Source organism: Odocoileus virginianus, chromosome 33, assembly GCF_023699985.2.
Source record: "Odocoileus virginianus isolate 20LAN1187 ecotype Illinois chromosome 33, Ovbor_1.2, whole genome shotgun sequence".
Taxonomy (NCBI): Eukaryota; Metazoa; Chordata; class Mammalia; order Artiodactyla; family Cervidae; genus Odocoileus; species Odocoileus virginianus.
The window spans coordinates 12,896,281-12,919,557 of NC_069706.1; the positions used below are offsets into that span (position 1 = coordinate 12,896,281).

The 23,277-nt window shown below is 40.5% G+C and overlaps 1 protein-coding gene across 4 annotated transcripts in view; it reads right to left on the reverse strand.

Annotated features, from left to right (window-relative positions):
- The window catches only part of PARN (poly(A)-specific ribonuclease), a 178,776-nt gene that overhangs the window by 23,887 nt on the left and 131,612 nt on the right, over positions 1 to 23,277 (reverse strand). Inside the window, exon 23 of one of the 4 annotated variants that reach the window (XM_070460862.1) lies at positions 21,345 to 21,546. The exons of the other annotated variants lie outside the window; for them this stretch is intronic. Coding sequence (XP_070316963.1) covers positions 21,534 to 21,546 — 13 coding nt within the window. The 3' untranslated portion in view covers positions 21,345 to 21,533. Of the gene's footprint in view, positions 1 to 21,344; positions 21,547 to 23,277 lie in introns of those variants that run through there. 4 annotated transcript variants of the gene reach the window in all.

Genomic DNA, 23,277 nt, shown 5'->3' on the forward strand with positions numbered 1-23,277 from the left:
ATACATGTAAAAAAAATCTCCACCTGATACAGAAATCTGATAATAAGACATTAGCACTAAATGAATGCCCAATAAAAATCATTTAAAAACAGAAAGATATCACAAGTATTTTGTATTTAAAAGTTATTCTTAAATGAGATTTTAAAACACGTAAGCATTAGTGTTTTTCATAAGACAAAAGTTCCAGATGGAGAAGAGATTCTTTCAGGTCGTGCTGATGTTGATCAAACTATTCCGAGTGTGTCCAAACCAAGTACAAGTTGGGTGTTAAACTACGCACTGCTTCATATAGACTCATTTCCTTTTCTAGAGATGAAAATACTTCATCTGCTTGCCTTGATTTTGGTTTTGCTGCTAAAATTGATACCGTTTGTCCTAATTCAGATTTTAGATCGACTGATTTCACATTGGAATATTCCACAATGACACTTACATTTTGTCTCTGCATTTCTTCCACAGAAGTACTTACAAAGAACTGTAACCTACAGCAAATATTCAAACACTGGAACACTACTGGATTCTATTAAGATAATGTAACATTCAGATATCCTATTAACAGTACATGGTTCAAAACTGCCAAAGTGAAGATTGCTTCCAAAACTTATTTCTTGGAGCAAGATTTGCAGAATTTTTATAGTGTACTACTGTTTGTAATCTTGCTAGCATTTTTTAAATTAGTTTATCGCTGAGGTGGGTCTCCGTTGCTGTGTGCGGGCTTCCTCTAGTTGCGGCAAGCAGAGGCTACTCTGCAGTCGTGAAGTGCAGGCTTCTCACTGCGGTGGCTTCTCTCGTTGCAGAGCACGGGCTCCAGGGCGCAAGGGCTTCAGTAGTTGTGACTCGCGGGCTCTAGGGCACAGCTCAGTAACTGTGGCACATGGCTCAGTCACCCCACAGAATGTGGGATTTTCCTGGACTAAAGATCAAACCCATGTCCCCTGCACTACAGGGCGGATTCTTAACCACCGGGCCACCTGGGAAGTCCAGTATATTCCTTCTTATAAGAATAAGTTAGTATTAATAGCAGACAGGGCCGCAAACACACATAACAAAGCAACAGTGACGAGCGAGAATGACTGATCTGATGGTGGCCCTGTTCATCCTGTCTGCTCTAGTCCTTACTTCAGAAATGTTGACCTTAACCTTCGACACTGATTCCGCTCTTGCTTTTGACTTGTCAGATGATTCCTTTGAGATAGTAATGCCTATTATTTTTTTTTTTTAAGTAATGCCTATGTTGACGGTTAAACTTTAATTCCCACAGACGTTTTCCTTTACCCTGATCTCTTAACTGATACTTCTTATGATCTGGAATAATACACAGGTGTCCCTAGAAATGCCAGGAAGAACTCCTGTGTGGCAACCCTCCTGGAAATAAACCGATCACAAACTGGACTCTCTGCTCTGTGTCATTACCTGCTTGTCCTTCCTTATGCCAGCACCACACTGTTTTTATCTCTAGCTTCAGTGTTAAGTCCTAAAGTCAAAGGTAAGCTCTTTACCTGGCTGGGAAGTTCACACTGCTAAATAAAATAACAGCCACCTTTCATTTTAAAGGGGAGCATAGTTTACAAAATTCTCTCATTTGATACTTGTCTATGATCATTTGAAGCTGAACAGGTGTTTTCATTCCCATTTTACAAGCAAGAAACCACATCCTCAGAATAAGTGACTTCCCCCAGACTGTGTAGCTGGCTGGATAGATCTGAGGTTGTCCTCCAAGTCCACTGCTCTTTGAAAGGCTCCACAGCCTTGCCCCCCACACCAGCTCCCCAGGACTGGTTCTTTTCGGGCAGGTCTCAACTGAGAAGACACCGCCTTGGAAAGGCGTGTCCTGGCCCCCTGAGGAGCCCAAGCAGCTCTCACCCCTCCCTGTTTTGTCTTCCTCCTCCTACTCATCTCTGCCTGTGTTTCTTTTTTTTTTTTGAATGAATAAAAAACTGACAATGTGTATTGTTTGCTTAAGTTTTTGCTTCATTTTAGACTTTATAGCTGTGGTTATAGCTTTCCAGTGAATATATTAAGCAAATAATTTCCTTTTTTTTTTTCCTTTTTTTTTTTTTTTGAGGCTAATTACTTTACATCATTACAGTAGTTTTTGTTATACATTGAAATGAATTAGCCATGGATTTACATGTATTCCCCATCCCGGTCCCCACTCCCACCTCCCTCTCCACCCGATCCCTCTGGGTCTTCCCAGTGCACCAGGCCCGAGCACTTGTCTCATGCACCCAACCTGGGCTGGTGATCTGTTTCACCCTAGATAATATACATGTTTCAATGCTGTTCTCTTGAAACATCCCACCCTCACCTTCTCCCAGAGTCCACAAGTCTGTTCTATACATCTGAGTCTCTTTTTCTGTTTTGCATATAGGGTTATCGTTACCATCTTTCTAAAGTCCATATACATGTGTTAGTATACTGTAATGGTCTTTATCTTTCTGGCTTACTTCTGCCTGTGTTTCATACTGATTTCCTGACTTGCTTATTCTCTCCCTCTGCCACTAGAAAGTAAGTTCAGCAAGAGCAGGATCTTACTCTCTGCTGACCTCATGGTTCTCCGTAACCTATGCAGGGCCTGCAGAGTCAGGCAATCCTTTTCAGTCAAGGTATGTTGAATGAAGTAAGTGAATGCTCTCCCCACCAGATCAATAAGGTAAGTGACAAACACCAGACTGCTTATCCTGTTCTGAATTATATATAATATTAACATGGGTTTACCGTCTAGGACAGTAAGTTCCCTACATATGAACCTTCAAGTTGTGAACTTTCAAAGGTGTAAATGTGCCTTCCATCAGCATCAGGAAAATGAGTGAAACTGCGTGTGTTATTTGTGTGAAAGGCATTATAAACCTGCTATAGGATAGGACTCTATAGCTGATTGTGTTAGCTGGGTACCTAGGCTAACTTTGTTGGACTTAACAAACTGGACTTATAAATGCACTTTTGGAATAGAACTCATCCGTATGTAGGGGACTTACTGTACACAGTCAACTTCCCCAGAATGCCTAGAAAAAAGCACATTCCCCACATGAAGACAGCGAAGGGAAAGAAGAGGTGTCCCACTGTGCAAACTACCTCACTCGGCAAAATGAACTGGAAAAATCTGAGGAAGTGGGAGCTAGAAAATGCATTTTTATTGTTTTCACAAACTCCCGGGCTGAATTCAAATTCCAGGAGCATGACTATTTCTGTGTCTGCAGGCATGGTCTGGGTGGATGAGAGGAGGATGCCACAGAGCCTAGACTCAATTCAGAAGGCACTTCCTTGAAAACTGCTGATCAACTGTGATTCTTATTTCAAAAAAGAAGCTCGAGTTTGAAAAGCAAGATTAAGTACGGTACATCTGTATGATGGCTACCCAGGAATAAAGGCTGTCACTTGTGGAATGAATGATGGTGGGTGGGGTGAATACACGAAGATGTTGCATGAGTATGTGCTCAGTCCTAGGCATAATGATTAGCATAAAGGAGACAAAAATGGGTTCTGGGTTACAAAAAAAAAAAAAAAAAAATCAATGGCATTCAATTAGAAATACATTTTACAAGAATGTGGTCTGAACCTGGTTAAATAGTCCCCTATTCCTAACTTACTTTAATTCAATATAGAAAAGATGAATTGATAACAAACATGAATGACATTAATACTAATTCCTAAATTTAAGAACTTAGACTTAACATACAACTAATTGAAGCTGAATTCATAATATCTGGAATTCTCAGGGGCTAGGATAAAATTTAATTTTGCAACTAAAATTTACTTTTGCCTCTGATGAAAGGGTTTACTAATCATACTCTAACATTGGGCTTCCTGGGTAGTCCGGAGGGTAAAGAGTCTGCCTGCAATGCAGGAGACCTGGCTTTGATCCCCAGGTCGAGAAGATCCCCTGGAGGAGAGAATGGCTAGTCACTCCAGTATTCTTGCCTGGAGAATTCCATAAACAGAGGAGCCTGGTGGGTTACAGTCCATAGGGCCACAAAGAGTTGGACACGACTGAGCAACTTAGCACACATGTAGCACCAACAATCAAAGCAAAATGACTCCTCTCACCATACCCAAAGCTCAACTATTGTAGAAAATAAACTGCTCTTTAACAACTTCCAAGAAGTTAAACATGACCAACTGAACAAAGGTATTTATCTGTAGAGAGACAGAACTATCCTTACAAAGGCACAGGAGAGGCAGCAGGAGAGGATGAGATGTGTGCTCACCTTGGAGACACTCTCTTTGGAGATGACAGGTTAAGGAGAGGAGTCCCACAAAACACTGCATAGACGGGGAAACAGAAATCTAATTGTATAAAAAGCTGGTTCACCCAATAGAGCCCTGCATAGTCTAGGCAAATAGCAGGCACCAGATTCCTGTAGGTAATAAGGACTGTGCTATGCTAACAGAGGGAGAGGCTGTTCTAGGACCCCCACCCCATCCCTGTGAAGCCAGGGCACCAGCATTCCCCCAAAGTCAACAGAAGGTGGAGAGGAGGTTTCAGCTCTGGAGAAACTGATCCCCTCAGAGAGGCACCAGGTCCAGCAGTGGAGAGCGGGACTGAGTTGGGCAATAAGAACTGGCTAACAAAGGAAGGAGGGCTTCCCAGGTAGCTCAGCTGGTTAAAGAATCCACCTGCAATGCAGAATACCCAGTTCAATCCCTGGGTCGGGAAGTTCCCATGGAGAAAGGACAGGCTACCCACTCCGGTATTCTTGGGCTTCCCTGGTGACTCAGATGGTAAAGAATCTGCCTGCAATAAAGGAGACCTGGGTTTGATCCCTGGATTGGCAAGATCCCCCGGAGAAGGGCATGACAACCCAGTCCAGTATTCTTGCCTGGAGAATCCCCACAGGCAGAGGAGCCTGGCGGGCTACAGTCCATGGGGTTGCAAAGAGTCGGACACGACTGAGCGACTAAGCACAGCACAGCAGAGGAAGGAGCATCCCTCATTTACTAAGAAGTGAGCCTCCAGCTTCCTTCCACCTGTCAGAACCCAGGGCACCAGCGGTCAGGTCATCTCCCAGAAGCTACAAATCAGAAAATCAATCTCTAAAAGAACGCAGTCATTACAGCTAGTATCACTTAATGCAGAATGCTTTTGCCCTAAGATCAGGAACAGGGCACAGATGTTGACTCTCACCACTGCTATTCAAAACTCTACTAGAGGCTCTAGCCAGAGAAATAAGGCAAGGAAAGGAAATGACATTCATAAGGTCCTCTGGACAGAGACAAATAAAAATGCTTTTTTTTTTTTAACAGACTGTCTAAACAGAAAATACCATATAGTCTACAAAAAGGTTATTTAAAAAAGTGAATTTAGTAAGACTCAAGGATATAAGGTCAAAATAGACAAATCAACTGCACTTTTTTGTATTATCAATGAATAACCAGAAATTGAACCTTAAAATGTATGACTTACCAAAAAAACATGACTTACAGTGGCATCAAAATGTAAAATACTTAGGGACAACTCTAATAAAGCATATGTAAAATCTACATGCTGAAAACTGCAATACAGTTATGTGAGAAATCAAAGTAAACCTAAGTAAGTGAAAATATACACTGTGTTCATGAGTGAGAAGACTCAACATAGTTAAGCTGTTAACTCTCCCCAAAATGATCTTATATTAACAGATTCAACAAAATCCCAATCAAAGTTCTAACAGACTTTTTTTAGAAATCAACAAACTGACTCTAAACTTTTTGTGCAAAAGCAAAGGACTTGGAATAGCATTATTTTTTTAAAGAAGAAAATGGTTGAAGGATCTACTATTTGATTTCAAGGCTCACTATAGAGCTTCAGCATAAATCAAGACAGTGTAGGACTGGCATAAGAAAAGACAGACAGATCAATGGAATATAATAGAGTCGAGAAATAGACCACATGCATATGGCCAGCTGGTTTTTTACAAAGGAGTCATGGTAATTCAATAAAGGCAGGACAGTATTCTCAAACAATGGTGCCAGAACAAATGGACATCTATATGCAAAAAATGAAACTGTATTCATGCCTTATTCTGTACATAAAAATCAACTTGAAATAGATCGTATACCTAAACGTAAAACTTACAGAAAAAAAAAGAAAGAAAATCCTTATGACCCTAGTAAAGATTTCTTATGTACATCGCAAAAAGCACAAGCCCTAAAGAAAAGTATGAGTCTCAGAGAAAAGATAGATAATTAACAAAGCCAGCTTCTCACCTCATCACTCTATAGAGAAAAACCATCAGTAAGCTCTGCCTTTAAGAACTTCTCATCCCTTTTCAGTCTTTCTTAAGCAATACTGAAAGTCAAAGTGTTAGCTGCTCAGTCGTCTCTGACTCTTTATAATCCTATGGACCGTAGCCCACGGGGCTCCTCTAACCATGGGACTCTCCAGGTAAAAATACTGGAGTGGTTTGACACGCCCTTCTCCAAGGTGATCTTCCCAATCCAGGGATCGGACCCACATCCCTTACGTTCCCTACACTGGCAGGTGGGTTCTTTACCACTAGTACCACAATACTGAGGGGCCAAAAATAGTCAAGCCTTTGAAGAATGCCTTTGAGAGACAAAAACCAAAACACACCAGTATTCAGAGAGAAAAAACTGAGGAAATAACGTAGGAAGCTGAGGGAAACTTAACATGACTGGGCAAGACTATTGTATTTGCAAGTAGTCTTCCTATGTCAATGGACATAGAAAAATGAAGATGTAGCAGTAAGTATACTACTTGAAAATAACGTAAATTATCAAATGAAAAGAGTTAAAAGTGCTTACCTCTGAGGGACAGAATGGGGGTGACAGGGGACCTCTGCTTTTTATTATAATTTTAAAAAATATCATTTCGCTTCAAAAAAAAACCAATGCTTACGTATTTTGTTGAAAGTATTTTAACAGAAAAGCAAGTGCCAAGGACTTCACAAAGATCCACTTAACATGTGAAAAATCACCATACCAATAGTAAATTGCTACTTGTCTGTCTTAAATTGCCAATTAAGAAAGAGTAAGCTCTCTTACTTAATTGGCTTCATGACCATGAGTAAGAGGCAGCTTCTCTGACTCCCCAGTTCTCCCCTGTAACACAGTGGAGGGTGTACAAGATCACCTCCAAGTCCCCTCCAGCTTCCACAAGTATGTGGCTTTATCAAGCAACACTTCTGTTCATACAGTTACAGGCACTGCTCATTCTTTAAAAGAATTTATCTGCTATTGTACAACAACTATAACTCAATTTAAAAAACTTTAAAAAAAAGAACGTCCTACAGTCTGGACTAGTCTTCTTCAGCCTCCATTTCCATTCACAATGAGTGAGGCAGTACTGTATTCCATAGTTATTAGCATTTGTAAGTAGAAACGACCCGTAAGAAAAAGTTCAAAGTCAGTTACCTATAAAACAACAAATTATAGCATGATTATCTTAATCCTATATGTTTTTGAAGACATTTAATTTCTTTGGAAATTGTCATTTTTGGTTTTTGGTTGTCATTTTTGGTTATTTTTCTCACAAACCCAGTAAACCCAACCTGAAAAAGAATAAACCCCATTAATGTCAACTGAACAGGCTCAAATGTGGAGGTAAACTACTGTTTCACAAATGACAATGAAGGAAGGGGGAAGGGGGGTTTTTTCATACTCATGGAAGACTCCAACTCCTTCTCTCTGCTTAGGCACCCAACTTCATCTGACGCCCACTGAAGCCAAAAGATCTGAGCTAACAGAGACAGAGAAACTGGGAATGAAAGAAGAGGATAGAAAGAAAGCTAATGACCGTGTGGACAACGCTACTCTAAATTCTAACAGTATCATTATATTCATGAATTTAACTATCTAAACAGACATTCACATTACAGAGATAGCAAGTTAATGACGAGATGACTAATTAAAGCCAAGACCCAAACCAAGATCTCCGAATTCATACTTTTCAACTGGCAAGAATCAAAGAATACAGTTACGTTTCTAATGTAGCATCACTAAAGTATTATTCTTATGAGTATTAAGGGACTATGCTGAAACAAGGTAAAATACAGTACTCTTATTTGGTGCTTACTTTGTGAAACATTGCCACTGAAATACATTCCAGATGTTTATCCTGACAGACGATTCTATGAGGGCATGCGGACTCAAATACTGATAATGGTTATTCAAAATTAAACTTACAGAACACCTGAAAACAGGATGAATTGGAATGTGTGGACAGTTTTACAATATTCATTAGCAACAATTTTTTACAGAAGGCTACTGTTTTAATGCAAATAAGTAGGAGTTTTAAAACTGTCTCCCTTTAGTGCTTTAGCACTAACAATTGGGTCTGACAAGTCAACAGGGTAGGATGCTTTAGCAGAAGAGAACAAGGCACTTCCCAAAGTAAGCACCTCGACATGGAGAACATGTTTCAGCTCCCTGAGAACAGAGAGCCACTGACCAGAAGAAGTTCTGGCACCAGGAAACCACAAGCTTCTTGCATCCTGGCTTGGTTTCTGAAGACCCTTCTGGGGATAATTTGTGACTATAGCAAACTAAGAAACTAATCCCTTCCAAGAATTTAGAATCACTCAATTAAGATGATGAACTAATGTACTTCATGGTCTTTCCCAAGAATTCCCCAATTCTTTACATCAACTATTTGACAACTGATGTTAACACACAAAAAAATGCTGGTCTGAATACTGATTCCTGTAGCATCACAAGTTTGATTTCCTTTTAAATTACTTTCCTTCAAAATATGTGATTAGTCAAGGGTGAAAGGTCTTCAGACTTGAGATAGTCCAAGGCTTCCACAGTCAATCTCCTCCCACCTTCATATGGCTCTTTCAGATGAAACAGTAGGTAAGACAATAAAATAAGCTGGATGTTGATATGATTATGAAAAAAAAAAAGTTATTCCATCTTTCCTGACCTTTAGCAAAGTATGTGAAAGTATCCAAGCATGGCCTCATACTGTTCAAAAGGAAAAAAGCAGACTGCATGGTCTTCTCCAGTCAGAAGCTAGGTGGGAAGATGTGTTCCTCATGTCTTATGGGTTCACTGGTTTATTTAAACCTTTCTCTGAGTGACCACAAGGCATCATTTATCAGGTGCTGGAGTGAGCGCTAATATGAATAAACAACAACCCCAACTTTATCTTTTCACTTTCTATGAGAGTCCCGACAGCAAAGAATTCCCAAGGATTCCAGATGGCAGGGAAGGCACGTCAGAGGGCCTTTCTGGGGCTGTGGACGGATCACAGACGGATATGTGAGGAGACAGGAAGCATTCCGGAAAGAGCGTGAATGGGATCTGGGATGCAAGAGTGATGAGCGCTTGAATCTGGGTGCTGTCATTTACTGGTTTTGTGACTCTGGGCAAAAAAGAGTGAGTCTCAGGCTCCTCAATTATAAAGCAGATTATTGTGAGGGTATAAGAGGCGCGTGGCAGATACGGAAATGCCAGTGTCTCCTCTGTTCCCACTCTGGACTGTGGTGAGCAAAAGGTGCGTGTTTTGTAGAGATGATGTTGATCAAAGTCTTCAGAGGCAGTGGCCTCAAGCTCTGCAAAGTATCACGAAAGGAGCGGAGACAGAGAGAAAGGAGGGCAGAAGGAAGGTGCTGAGTGGCTCGGGCAGGTTGCAGAGCCTGGTCTGGATGGCTGGAAGGGTGAGAGGCGAGTACTCCCCAGGTTCCCGGGGGGTGGGGGGGGGGGGCAGGGAAGCCACCACCCAGACACCCATTTGTTAACTCACAGGTGCCTAGAACCTGCAGATCATCAGAAACCACCCAAACCACCCGCCCCTGTTTCTAGGAGGCCCAGTTCCACTTCCCACCAATATTTTATTAGGAAAACTTTGAATACACAGGAAAGTTTGAAGAGTTGTACAGTAAATAAGCATTTAGGCATCACTTAGACTGTATAATTAGTTCTATTTTGGAAGTGGAGATTTGAACATATGCAGCAGATTTTAGTTCTTTCTGCATGTGGGAAAAGGGGGTATAAAAGGGAGGATCTGAAGGCTGCTATCTGGCAAGGGTCTGGCTTCTGTACTACCAGTGATGCAGTGAGATGAAATAAAACCCTTCAGTGACCCCTGAATGGACAAAGGGACACACACACCTTAAACCTGTAGATGGTATTGAAACATGGAGCCCTATCAGTACAATGACAAAACTAGTGTTTGATCACAGCAGTCATTCCGCATCCTCACAACTCCCCCCACCCAAAATAACACAAGGACGCTGTGACTTCTGCTGGCTTCCAGTGTAGTAGCAGAATATTAAAAAACCACAAAGTGTCAAAAAAAAACCAGAAAAGTGAACTGCCAGATTTCTACACCTGGCAATTAAAATACAGGATTTACATAATTCATACTTTATTTCAACAAAAACTATACTACAAACAGGAATAATCTTAACTGCACATGATCTGAGTACCTCAAACCAGAAATCTCTTTTGTATTTCAACGTGAAAAACAGCATTTCAACTTCCCTATCATCTAAGTGTGTTGAGGGCAATTTCAATGGTTAGCAGCATTAGAAAAAAAATTATACTCTTATATGAAGACAAGCACAAATATATAGAACTCATTATTAGAAGTACAGATAATTACTGTTAATTATGGTTAATCAAACAAATAGCATGAAGATTAGGAAAGAAAACAGTAATTTTCAAACATTGCTGCTATCATGAAACATGATCGCATCTACGATGGCACCAGCTCTGTGCTCTGGAGCAAGACACTCCTCTCTGAGTTGTCTTATCAGTGAGCCAGGTCTAACGAAGCGATGTAGGCCTCCTCGGGGGTTCTTCCTCAGTCCTCTGCCTGGAGAAGGACCACTGCTCTTTTTTTTAATCTATGTATAATTCTATTTATTTATTTATTATTTTTGGCTGTGCTGGGTCTCCACTGCTGTGAGGGCTTTTCTCTGCCTGTGACGAGCGGGGGCGACTGTCCAGTTTCGGAGCGAGGGCTTCTCATTGTGGTGGCGTCTCTTGTTGCAGAGCACGGGCTCTAGAGCTCAGGCTTAACGGCTCTGCAGCATGTGGGGTCTTCCCGGATGGGGGATCAAACCTGCGCTGGCAGGCGGAGTCTTTCGCCCTGAGCCCCCAGCAGCCCCCACTGCTCTTCTGAGGACGACGTTTGATAATCCTGCCCACAGGTGCTACTGCCCCTCCCCTCCAGTTACTCTGCGGGGCTGGGCAGACTCCCCTTCATCCCCAGTCACTTTCCTCTCGCGGTGCTGCCGTTGCTCTACTTAAAATCAAATGAACAGCCCACCAAAGGCCACTACAAAGGGGAAGACCAGTGCTGAGCATCCTAGAAGGATGACACCCCAGTGCTTCTGATATTGGCTTGTACATCCCAGAGTCACTTCTCTTCCTTTGAAAAAGAGCCAGAAACTACAAACAAGAGTTTTACACTGATGATCTGTGGGAGTAGATATCTAAAGCCTCTCCCCAAAGTTTGAAATTCGGATGTTTTAACCTCAGGGCTTCTTTAACACAGGATTTTTTGGTGTTTTGTTTTTTTTTTTTTTTAAAGTAGGGGTTCCCAACCTCTGGGATCTAATGGCTGATGATCTGAGGTGGAGCTGATATAATCATAATAGAAATAAAGTGAGCAATAAATGTAATGTGCTTGAATCATCCAGAAACCATCTCTCTGGCCCCCTTTTTAACCTCGGCCCTGGTCCTGGTCTTCCTCAAAACTGATCCCTGGTGCCAAAAAGGTTGGGGACCGTTCTTTAAAGAAGACATGATTTGTTAAAATGAGACATCTTTCTCAAACATGCACACTCCTAGGTGTATACGTGTCATCTTCCTGAGAGGCAACGTAATGCACTCGCTATGGCTCCCAAAGGCCTGTAAGTTAGAATCCTGCGTAACTTCAGCTAAATTATTTAGCTTCTCTGAGACTCAGCCTTCTCATAGATAAATCAGGAATATTCCAAGGCTTCACTGAGTTGTTAGAGTTTTGAAATGATATAAAGCACCTAGCACAGTGGCTGCAATGAAGAATCTGCTTAATAAATGAGATTTCTCTCTTGTTTTTCATATTGTTCTGTAAAGATTCCAAAAAGCATGCTGTGTGTCAGTGAGCTTCACATCTTTATACTGACGAGGACAAAGAAAGAGATAAGAAGAGGAGAAAGGTAAAAGCAGAATGCTTTATCCGAATGATTTATGATTTATCTGGATAAATGATTGATGATTTATCCAGGGCTCTACTGGTTGTGAATTAATTTTTCACAAAGCAACTTAATACAACATTCATGAATTTTGCTACATGGTTGATCATTTAAACTAGGATGGAACATTCAGGTTTAGCTAGTTAGTATGTTTTATTATGGAGGCTGAAGAACATGAAAACCATTTGCAGTGTAAAGAATCACTTTTTAAGAGATGCAGAATAAAAGTGACTTCTAAGATACACAACTGAATGAGAAAAGGAAGGTGGGGAAAAGTATGTGTGGTCCATTACCATCTAACAAAAAGGTTTTATATATAATTAATTAAATCCTGGAGTCTAATTGGATTGGAAATATCACTATAAATTTATCCTACAAGCAAAAAAGGAAAGGAAGGAGGGAAGGTTTCTCTTTACATTTAAGAAGTTTATAAACAATGACAAACCTAATATCAATAAACACCCTCAGAAACCAAATTATGGTTTTTAAATACAATTTCCAATCAAAAGGAACAGGGCCCTTAAGAAATGGCTGATTCTACTTCCTGTGATGCAGGATTCCTGGGTTCAATTCCTGGGTTGAGAAGATCCCCTAGAGGAGGAAATGGCTACTCTCTCCAGCATTCTTGCCTGGAGTATTCCATGGACGTAAGGCCCTGGTGGGCTACAGTCTATGGGGTCCCCACAGAGTTGGGATACAACTGAGCAACTAACACTTTCACTTTTTCACTTTCAAACACCCTGCAAAAAAAGAACCGTTTAGTATTGGCAGGACTATGGACATGGATTTGATAGCTCTTTTTTTTTTTAATGGCAGCTGTGATACAAGCCCCAAGATACCCACTCAGCCAAAGAGCCAAAAAATAGTTCCTGTAACATTCCACCTTCCTCCACATAGTCCCTTTTGGAAACCTGCCACCAAACTTGGGGACTTCACGCCAACAAAATTATAAGTGTTGTTAGGTATTCATGTGAGAACTCTTGCTGTAGCACGGATAGCTGTGATCAGTGAGTCAACTGTCCGTGGCTACCAGTCATGCCACGATTTTAACAGCATTTTTACTTTCTACATGACAAAGAAATTTTGCAAATAAAATCTTAACACTTTGAAAAAAAAATAAAGAAATGGCTGATTCCAAATATAAGGGAGAAAATGTATAAGAAGAGCCTGGAATACCTTCTTAAGAATATCAGAAGTTAAAGAAGCTACTAACAAGTATTGGAATTGCAACAGAAGACTCAAGAGACAACTGGAAATGGCTCCCACTAGTCAGGAACAAGATAATCTGAGCAACAAAAAGAACAGTAACTGTAACATATTAAAATATATAAAATACATATTTTATATGTATTTGATTCAAACAAAATAAACACCATTGCTCACCCTTGAAAGGTGCCAGGAAATCAAATTTTTCTGAAAACTAGTTTTTAAAAGGTGTATTGGGTGAAGAGATTAAATCATTCATTCTGCTTTTTTTTTTTTTTTGCTGCACTGCATGACATATGAGATCTCAATGAAGGATCGACCCTCAGGCCCTGTACTGGAAGGGTGGAGTCTTAACCAGTGAGCCATCAGGGAAGCCCCATTCTGCTTTTTCTATATGAACTATATCTGCAGGTAACCAAATAGATGATAAGAGATTTTTCATTTTAAGTAAGAGCATCTGGGACAATAAATGAAGAAGTAACAAGCTATATTATTACTTTGCAACCTTTAATGAAATAATGAATCTAGCCATTGATCATTAACAGCTACTAAAAATCATCAGATAAAAAACTGATAGGGGAACTTCATTATTAGATGAACCAGGCCAGCAACATCTGAACCCACGTGATCGATCTTATCACAAAAGGAGAGAAAAGTACACTTTTTGTGCCACCCAATGTAACGAAACAGGAAATACACAACACCATCTAGGAACTAGTCTTGCCATTCAGTTCAGCCCTGAATCTGATCAAGTTTATAGATCTAACTACCGGTTGATTACAAACACAGTAGTCAGGTAACACGTTACACAACCTTACAAGAATGTTCCAGAATATGGGAACTTCTACAGAGCAAACAACCTGGTATTTTAAAATCTACTGCAAAGTTACAGGGGGTACGGGAAAAGGAGAGGAGGAATTCAGAGATTAAGAAAGAAATGTGACCCATCAATCAAATGTAATACATGAACTTGTTTAGAAACTGGAGGTCAAACAAAACAATCATTTTTTTTAAAAAATCTGTGAACAAAAAATCTGAGACTTCCCTGGTGGTCCAGTGGTTAAGAACCTGCCCACCAATCCAGGGGACACAGGATTGATCCTGGTCTGGAAAGATCCCACATGCCACAGAGCAACTAAGCCTGCATGTGGCAATTACTGAGCCTGAGTGCTTTAACTACCGAAGCCTGTGCACCCTAGAGCCCTAGCTCTGCAACAAGGGAAGCCACACAATGAGACGCCCGTGCACAGCAACGAGGGAGCAGCCCCCACTCACCACCACTAGAGAAAGACCGCACAGCAACGAACAGCCTGCATAGCCAAAAACAAACAAACAATGTGAAAAACAAAAGAAAATCTGAACACTGGTTCTCTGATATTGAAGAGTCATTATTAATGTTTTAATGTGGGAGGAGTATTATAGTTTTGCTTAAAAATGGTTGTTCAGCTTTTAGATACATACATATGTAGACTCATGAAATCATTTTCTGTCTATGACTTATTACAAAATTACCTGAAATGGAGAGGGAGAGAAAGAGTACTAATTAAGCAGGACTGGCCATATGTTGATAATTGACACTTTGTGGTAGCTAGATGCTCATTAATGATGTTATTTTCTCTACTTCTGTATATATTTGAAATTTTTCTGTAATGAAAAGTTTCAGGATTCATTAAAGCAGAAATTCAAAAGAACCTCTCTTCTGTTTCCGAGGATATCACTTCTAAGTGAGAAGACACAAGCTCTTGGATGTTTTCTTAGATGTGTGGTGATTACAGTTAAGACAACAGTCCCAGAACTTCCCTGGCGGTCCAGTGGTTAAGAATCTGCTTTCTACAAAAATATACAAAGGAGAAAAGACAAACTCTTTAACAAGTGGTGCTGGGAAAAATGGCCAACCACCTGTGAAAGAAAGAAATTAGAACACTTTCTAACACCATACACAAAAATAAATTCAAAATGGATTAAAGATCGAAATGTAAGACCAGAAACTATAAAACTCCTAGAGGAAAACATAGGCAAAACACTGACATAAATCACAACAAGATCCTCTATGATCCCCTCCCAGAGTAATGGAAATAAAAACAAAAATAAACAAATGGGACCTAATTAAACTTAAAAGCTTTTGCACAATGAAGGAAACTATAAGCAAGGTGAAGAAAGCCTTCAGAATGGGAGAAAATAATAGCAAACTAAGCAGTTGACAAAGAATCTCAAAAATATACAAGCAGGTCATGCAGCTCAATACCAGAAAAATAAATGACCCAATCAAAAAATGGGCCAAAGAACTAAACAGACATTTCTCCAAAGAAGACATACAGATGGCTAACAAACACATGAAAAGATGCTCAACATCACTCATTATCAGAGAAATGCAAATCAAAACCACAATGAGGTACCATCTCACGCTGGTCAGAATGGCTGCTATCAAAAAGTCTACAAAAAATAAATGCTGGAGAGGGTGTGGAGAAAAGGGAACCCTCTTATACTGTTGGTGGGAATGAAAACTAGTACAGCCACTATGGAGAACAGTGTGGAGATTCCTTAAAAAAATGGAAATAGAACTGCCATACAAACCCACTGCTGGGCACACACACCAAGGAAACCAGAACTGAAAGAGACACATATACCCCAGAGTTCATCGCAGCACTGTTTACAAGCTAGGACATGGAAGCAACCTAGATGTCCATTGGCAGATGAATGGATAAGAAAGCTGTGGTACATATACACAATGGAACATTACTCAGCTATTAAAAAAACGCCTTTGAATCAGTTTTAATGAGGTGGATGAAACTGGAGCCTATTATACAGAGTGATCAGAAAGAAAAACACCAATACAGTATATTAATGCATATATATGGAATTTAGAAAGATGGTAATGATGACCCTATATGTGAGACAGCAAAAGAAACACAGATATAAACAACAGACTTCTGGACTCTGTGGGAGAAGGCGAGAGTGGGATGATTTGAGAGAATAGCATTGAAACGTGTATATTACTATATATGAAATAGCTGACCAGTCCAAGTTCGATGCATGAAATGGGGCACTCAAAGCTGGTACACTGGGATAACCCAGAGGGATGGGATGGGATGGGGAGGCAGGCAGGAGGGGAGGTCAGGACGGGTGGGACACATGTGCACCCATGGCTGATTCATGTCAATGTATGGCAAAAATCACAATATTGTAAAGTAATTAGCCTCCAATTAAAATAAATAAGTTAATTCAAAGAAAAAAAAATAAAAACATAAATCTAAAAAAAGAATCTGCCTTCTAACGCAGGGGATGTGGGTTTGACCCCTGGTTGGGGAACTGGGATCCCACGTGCAGCTGGGCAACTAAGCCTCCATGCTCCAAGGACTGAGCCCCCCTGTGCCACAACCAGAGAGAAGCCCAAGTGCTGCAAGAGAAGATGCTGAGTGTCTGAAGACGCCACGTGCTGCAACGAAGACTTGATGCAGCCAAATGAGCAAAAAAATAAATGAAAAAGACAACAGTCCTCTATGTGGCATGTAGCTAGGTGCAGTCTGTTTCAGTATCTTCTTCCTTTGAGGATAAAGCGGCAAACCAGACCTGGGAAAATGTACAGGGGGTCTGATGGATAGTGGAAAGCACAGGGCTCTGTACCTGACCTGGTTTCAGGCCAAGTTCTTTGTCAAGAATTGTTTAATCTCCCTGGGCCTCCGTGAAATGGGGATAACCTCCCCGCCGCCACCCCACAGAGCTGCCATGAGCATCGCAGGAATGAAAATATGAAGAGTCCTAGCTCAGAGCAGGCACTGGGGATACTGGCATTCAGGAATTTATTCATTCATTTATTCACCAAACATCTGAGTATATCCACTGGGTCAGATTCTAGGTTATGTGCTAGCAAAATCAAGACATAAAAAGCACGGCACTTGCCCTGAAGGAAAGCAGGGAAGTAAATTAATGATTATAGTGGTGAAAGCAATGTATTTTAAGTTCTGAAAGGATAAACTTTTGGATCTGGAATTCTATATTCAAGCAATACTACCAATTATGAAAGTGAAATAGAGACATTTCTATAGAGTTTACTAACCATACACTATTAATACATATATATGCAAAAAGAAAAAAAAAATCCCTCCAGGAAAAGATTACTTCCCTTAAAAAAAAAAAAAAAAACTACACATGAAAGACTGGGATATTTAGAAAACTATCTTTGGGGAACAAAGCTTTAATGGCTTAGGAATCAATTTTCTCCTCTGTGGGCCCCATTATGCTACTTTTTCTCTTCAGAATACTGCATTTACACAATCATATTATAGATGATGTATACAGGCTTCCCAGGCAGCACTAGTGGTAAAGAACTCCCCTGCCAATGCATGAAACATTAAGAGACATGGGTTTGATCCTTCGTTGGGAAGATCCCCTGGAGGAGAGCATAGCAACTCACTCCAGTATTCTTGCCTGAAGAATCTCATGGACAGAGGAGCCTGGGGTGCTACAGTCCATAGGGTTGCAAAGAGTCAGACATGACTGAAGCAACTCACAGATTATAGATGCTGTATACCTACTGCCATCTCTTGGAATCAAGATTCTCAAGAAAGCACAAAAGGACAGATACATGAAAGCAGTAAAAATAAATAACATCACTCTCCAAAGTGAGAAGGGAAACAGAACGTAATATACAAGTGTTAAGTTTCTAAATCTTTTTTAGAAGTGATCAAGATATATTGGTCAAAGTGTGTAAGACGAGAAACAGAGGTATAATTTAAAAGTACAGTGATAATAGAAAATGAAGAAAATGATAATAGTAGCTGCCACTGGGAAAAAGAACTGGGAGTGTGGAGCCAAGATTTCCTCCCTTCACTTTATATTCTCCTGTACCATGCAAATTTTAAAAAATTATGCGCATTTATCACTCCAATGGTTTAAAAAGTGTCACGGGAAACACTTTTTCTGCTAAAATATATGTAACTTACAAGTTCTACAGTGAATTTTCCAACATTTAGTCTGCCTAAATACAAGAAAGATATTAAGGTAGCTAGACTTGATAACTTTTATAGTCTTTTCCAGAAGTTAAGGGTCTATCCAAAAGGAAATATAAATTGTGTCATTGTCATTTGGATAATATAAAGACACACCTGTAAAGTCTGTTCCTAAGCTACTGAACCAAGAACAAAAAAATAGGAAATTTCCCCAGGAAAAGGCAGCTGAAAACCAGGAACAGAAGCAGCAAAGCTAAATGGAGGTTTCTGCAGTGGAACCAGGAGCAAGAGAAAATAAACAAGAGAAAGTCAACACTGAGAGGGAGTAAGTGGCCTCCAGGGTAAAAGGGGTGGGGCTCAGCTGCAAAGATTCATTCTGAGATGGGGGGTGGGGGGGGGGTGGGCTTCCCAGGTGGCATCGGTGGTAAAGAACCCGCCTGCCAATGCAGGAGACACAGGAGACACGGGTTCAATCCCTGGGTCGGGAAGATCCCCTAGAAGAGGGCATAGCAGCCCACTCCAGTATTCTTGCCTGGAGGATCCCATGGACAGAAGAGCCTGGCAGGCTACACTACATGGGGTCGCGAAGAGTTAGACACGACTGAAGGGACTCAGCATGCAGCATGGGGCTGGGGTGGCAGGGGTGGGGTCTGGAAGTGAGAGGCAACCGCTCTGTCAGAGAAGTTGGAAAGCAACAAATGTGCAAAGAGAGGACCAAGGCACAGAGGACGAAAGTGCTGAGTACAAGCTTCTTCTGCTCCGGGCAAGTGCTGTCTAACCGTCTTCTTGAAATCACTGGGGGAAGGAGCACCAAAGCAATTCCAGTACATAGATGGTCGGCGGGAATCCGAAAACAGGCAGTGCCCAGTGGAAGGGTCAACAGTCTCTTTTCTGTCTGGTGCCTGTCTTTATTGTTTCAGCGTGTGCTGCTGTGCCAAGCCACTCAGCCACGTCTGGCTCTGCAACCCCGTGGACTCTAGCCCGCCAGGCTCCTCTGTCCAGGGGCTTCTCCAGAGCGCGCTGCCATTCCCTCCTCCAGGGGGTCTTCCCAACCCAGAGCTCGATCCCAGGTCTCTTGCACTGCAGGTGGACTCTATGGTCTGGCCACCAGGGAAGTCACATTTATACATTTCAGCGTGGTAGATTTCATAGGCTCATTGAAGATACTGGTTCACCCAACCTTATTTTTATTATATACCTCTTAACCAAACGTTCTCCTCCTGCAGGGATTTTCAAAAACCTAACTCTTTGGGTTGAGAAGAAGCTACCTGCCATTTGAGGAGATTCTCCAAGGGTGTTGAGAGTTTGTGTCAGTTTCCTCTTCATGCCCTACCTACACTGGGCACAATGTAAAAACACGTGGCATTTAAGATCCAGAAGGGACTCTGGCCTTCTTTCCAACAAGATGCCCCACTTACGATGAGAAAACAGAGACAGACACTGGGCTGGCGCTGGCACTCACCGAAGGGAAGGACGAGTGCGGTCTTTCCCAAGGTGCCAGCAGAGTGCGAGCCGGAGGCCTCCGTGCCCAGCGGCCTGTCGTCAGCGTCCTTTCCACGCCGTGGGCTCTACTGTCCCTGTGGCTTTTTTTTCCAGTCGGAGGAGACAGAACACTTGCTCCACAGACTCATTTATGAAGAAACATGTAAGCAGTCTGACAGAGCAATGGGTCCTGGGACCCAGTCTGCTTCATCTGAATCTTCTGTGTCTCTAAAGAGCTTTCCCTCCATTTCCTAATGAAACATGCACGTTCAATTACTTGCAGAAACAACTAACTTCAGATGAAAATTATATGAAATCTGAAAACCACAGTTTTGATGTATGCTTTAGCATTTCCTACATAAGGAGGAATTCCCAGGAGCTACCGAGGATGAGATGGTTGGATGGCATCATCGACTCAATGAACATGAGTTTGGGCAAACTCCGGGAGTTGGTGAAGGACAGGGAAGCCTGGTGTGCCGCAGTCCATGGGGTTAGCAAAGAGTCAGACACAGCTGAGCAACTGAACAAGAACAACAACTACATTTTCAAGGAAGGCTGAAATTCAGTCTCACAGAAAGGCGAGAAGGAAGACAAGCCAAAGGGTTGTTTCCTAATAGTTGAAATGAGCCAAAAAGAGCAAATAACCCACAGACATGATGAACCAAACCTCTGTAAGGGCAAAGTGGCTTTGGAAAACCATTTTCTTTAATCACAGAACATCCTTAGTAAAATGAGAAGGGAAAGAGCATCTGTTTTTTTAAGACTATTTCAGACATCAGTGTCTACTTCTATTAGTGAGACCTTAGATGTTTTAGCATCCACTGCAAAGGAGGATTCTTCAAACGCTATCCAACCTGTACTTACTCACTCAGATCTCTTGCCACCAAACCAAATCTCCTTTTCCCCTTCTCAAGCAAATCCAGTACAGTTTCCCAGAACCGAAGCCCTATCTTTTGTCCAGTTATCAACTATAAACTCCGTGAACATTCTGAATCTATTACAGAAAAGAAAAGACTTCCACCACAACATCAGTGCAAACAGAAGAAGAAATGGACCACCACCTCCAGGGAAAGTGCTGACAGCCAGCCCTGGAAGCTCAGCAGTCATGAGGCGTCTCCCAAGGTCTCAGGTCAATTCTCTAAAGCCAACAGAAGCGAGTCACAAAGCCTACCGTAAGGGCTCTGACAATCTTAACTGGACTTTCCTAATTATGCCCGAATTTCTGTTTATACTTATGCTATTCTCCCCAGACTTTAGTCCCTTATTTTTTTTAAGAGTATTAACTGTTTTAAAGAAAAAGAGAAAAGGAACAACAGCAACAACATAATCAAGTTTACAGAATGTAGAAGTAAAATATGAGACAAAAGTTCACAAAGGATAAGGGAGGCAGATGGAAATACACTCTTGTAATCATCTTACACTGTTCATGAAGCAATGTAACCTTCACTTGAAGATAAAATGTGATTCATGAAAGAGGCGTACTGTAATCTCAGAGGAGTGCCTGGCCAACAGAAATATATTATGGCCAGATACGCAATTTCAAATTTTCTAGGAGCCACCATTAAAAAATAAACAAATAAAATGAATTTCAATATTTTTATTTAGCCCAATATATAAAAAATGTTATCCTTTCAACATGTCATCAATCATTCAAAACCATGCATGTTTTAAATGTGTACCATCTCAGTGTGGACTAGCCATATCTGAAGGACTCATTTTAGCCATGTGTGGTCAGTGGCTACCATACTGGGCAGTTAGCTCTAGAGCAGGGTCAGCAAACTTTTCTGTAAAGGAACAGAGAATAAACATTTTGAGTTGTGTGGGCTACACGGTCTCTGTCATAACTACTCAAATCTGTCATTGTAATACAAAGCAATCAGAGGCAAAATGTAAATTAATAGGCATGGCTGTGTTCCAATAAAACTTTATAAAAACATGTCAGCCAGATGTGGAAGGAAATGGCAGCCCACTCCAGTATTCTTGCCTGCAGAATCCCATGGACAGAGGAGCGTGGCGGGCTACAGTCCACATACAGTTTGCCAACCATTACTCTGGAGCAATGACAAGAAATATACGCAAAAAGTTGACAGGGAAGATAAAAATGGAGGGCTATAGTATCAGTAAATACTAAAGAACACACAATTCATCCAAAAAGAGACAGAAAAGAAGTACAGAAGGACATAGAACAATCAAGACAAATAAGAAAGAAACACCAAGGTAGAAGACAGGTTCATCTGCATCATTAATTGGATTAAGAATAAATTAGGCAGGGATTGCCAGATGGATCAAAAAGCAAGATTCAACCATAAGCTGTTTATAAGAAACCTACTTAATTATAAAGACAAATAAGTTGACAGTAAAAGGCAAACATATAGCATAAGAAACAAGAGTGGCTATATTAATAGCAGATAAACATCAAAAAAGTTATTTCTAGAACCAAGAAGAAATATTCCACAATGATAAAATGGGAAATTCGTTAAGAAGATATAACAATCTATAAGACAGGCATCCATTTATCAAAAGAGATTCAAAATACATGAAGAAAAAATTGATAAAATTAAATGGAGAAATAAACCTACAACCACAGTTGGCGATTTCAATACCACTCTCAGTAGCTCAAAGAAAAAGTAGACAACCCTCCCACCCACCCCCCAAAAAAAACCCAACTACAACAATTAAAAAAACTTAACTCACAATCAGTAAAGATATAGAAGAGTTGAGCAAAACCATGAACCAATGTAACTTAAAATGATATTAATGGAATATCACACTCACCCGAGTACACACAGAACATGCACCAAGACAGAACACATGTCAAGCCATAAAACAAATCTCAATAATTATCAAAGAAGTAAATAACTTATGTGTTAAGGAAGAAAGCACAAGAGAAGTTAGAAAATATTTGTAATAGATGATAGTGAAAAGACAACATGTCAAAATATGTGGAATGCAGCTAACAAAAACTAAAGGAAAATTCACAGCTTTAAATACTTCTACAGAAAAGAAGAAACATAACTTCAATGAGTTAAGTTCCTACCTTACAATGGGAGAACATATGAAATCCAAAGAATCCAAAGAATAACTATTAAATTCAAAATAAGCAGAAGAAATGATAATAAGAGTATAAAGAAATGAAAAAAGAGGACAAAAATGCAATATTAGATAAATGCTGGTGCTGAGAATTAACACCTAGCAAGGAAAAAAAGAGAGAACACAAATTACTAATATTAGAAGTTTTTAACAGGATGTAATTATAGATCCTACAGATACTGAAATTATAAGGGAATATTCTCAGCTAATAATTTTATGCTAATAAATTTGACAACTTAAATAAAACAGAATATTCCTTGGAAAGCACAAATTCATACAGTGATATAAGAAATAATAGACTCGTATCTATTAAAGAAATTCAGGTCACCATCAGAAACCATTTCACAAGAAACCCTTATGACCAGATGTCTTCACTGGTGTAAGTAAGTGTTAGTCACTCAGTCGTGCCCAACTCTTTGTGACAC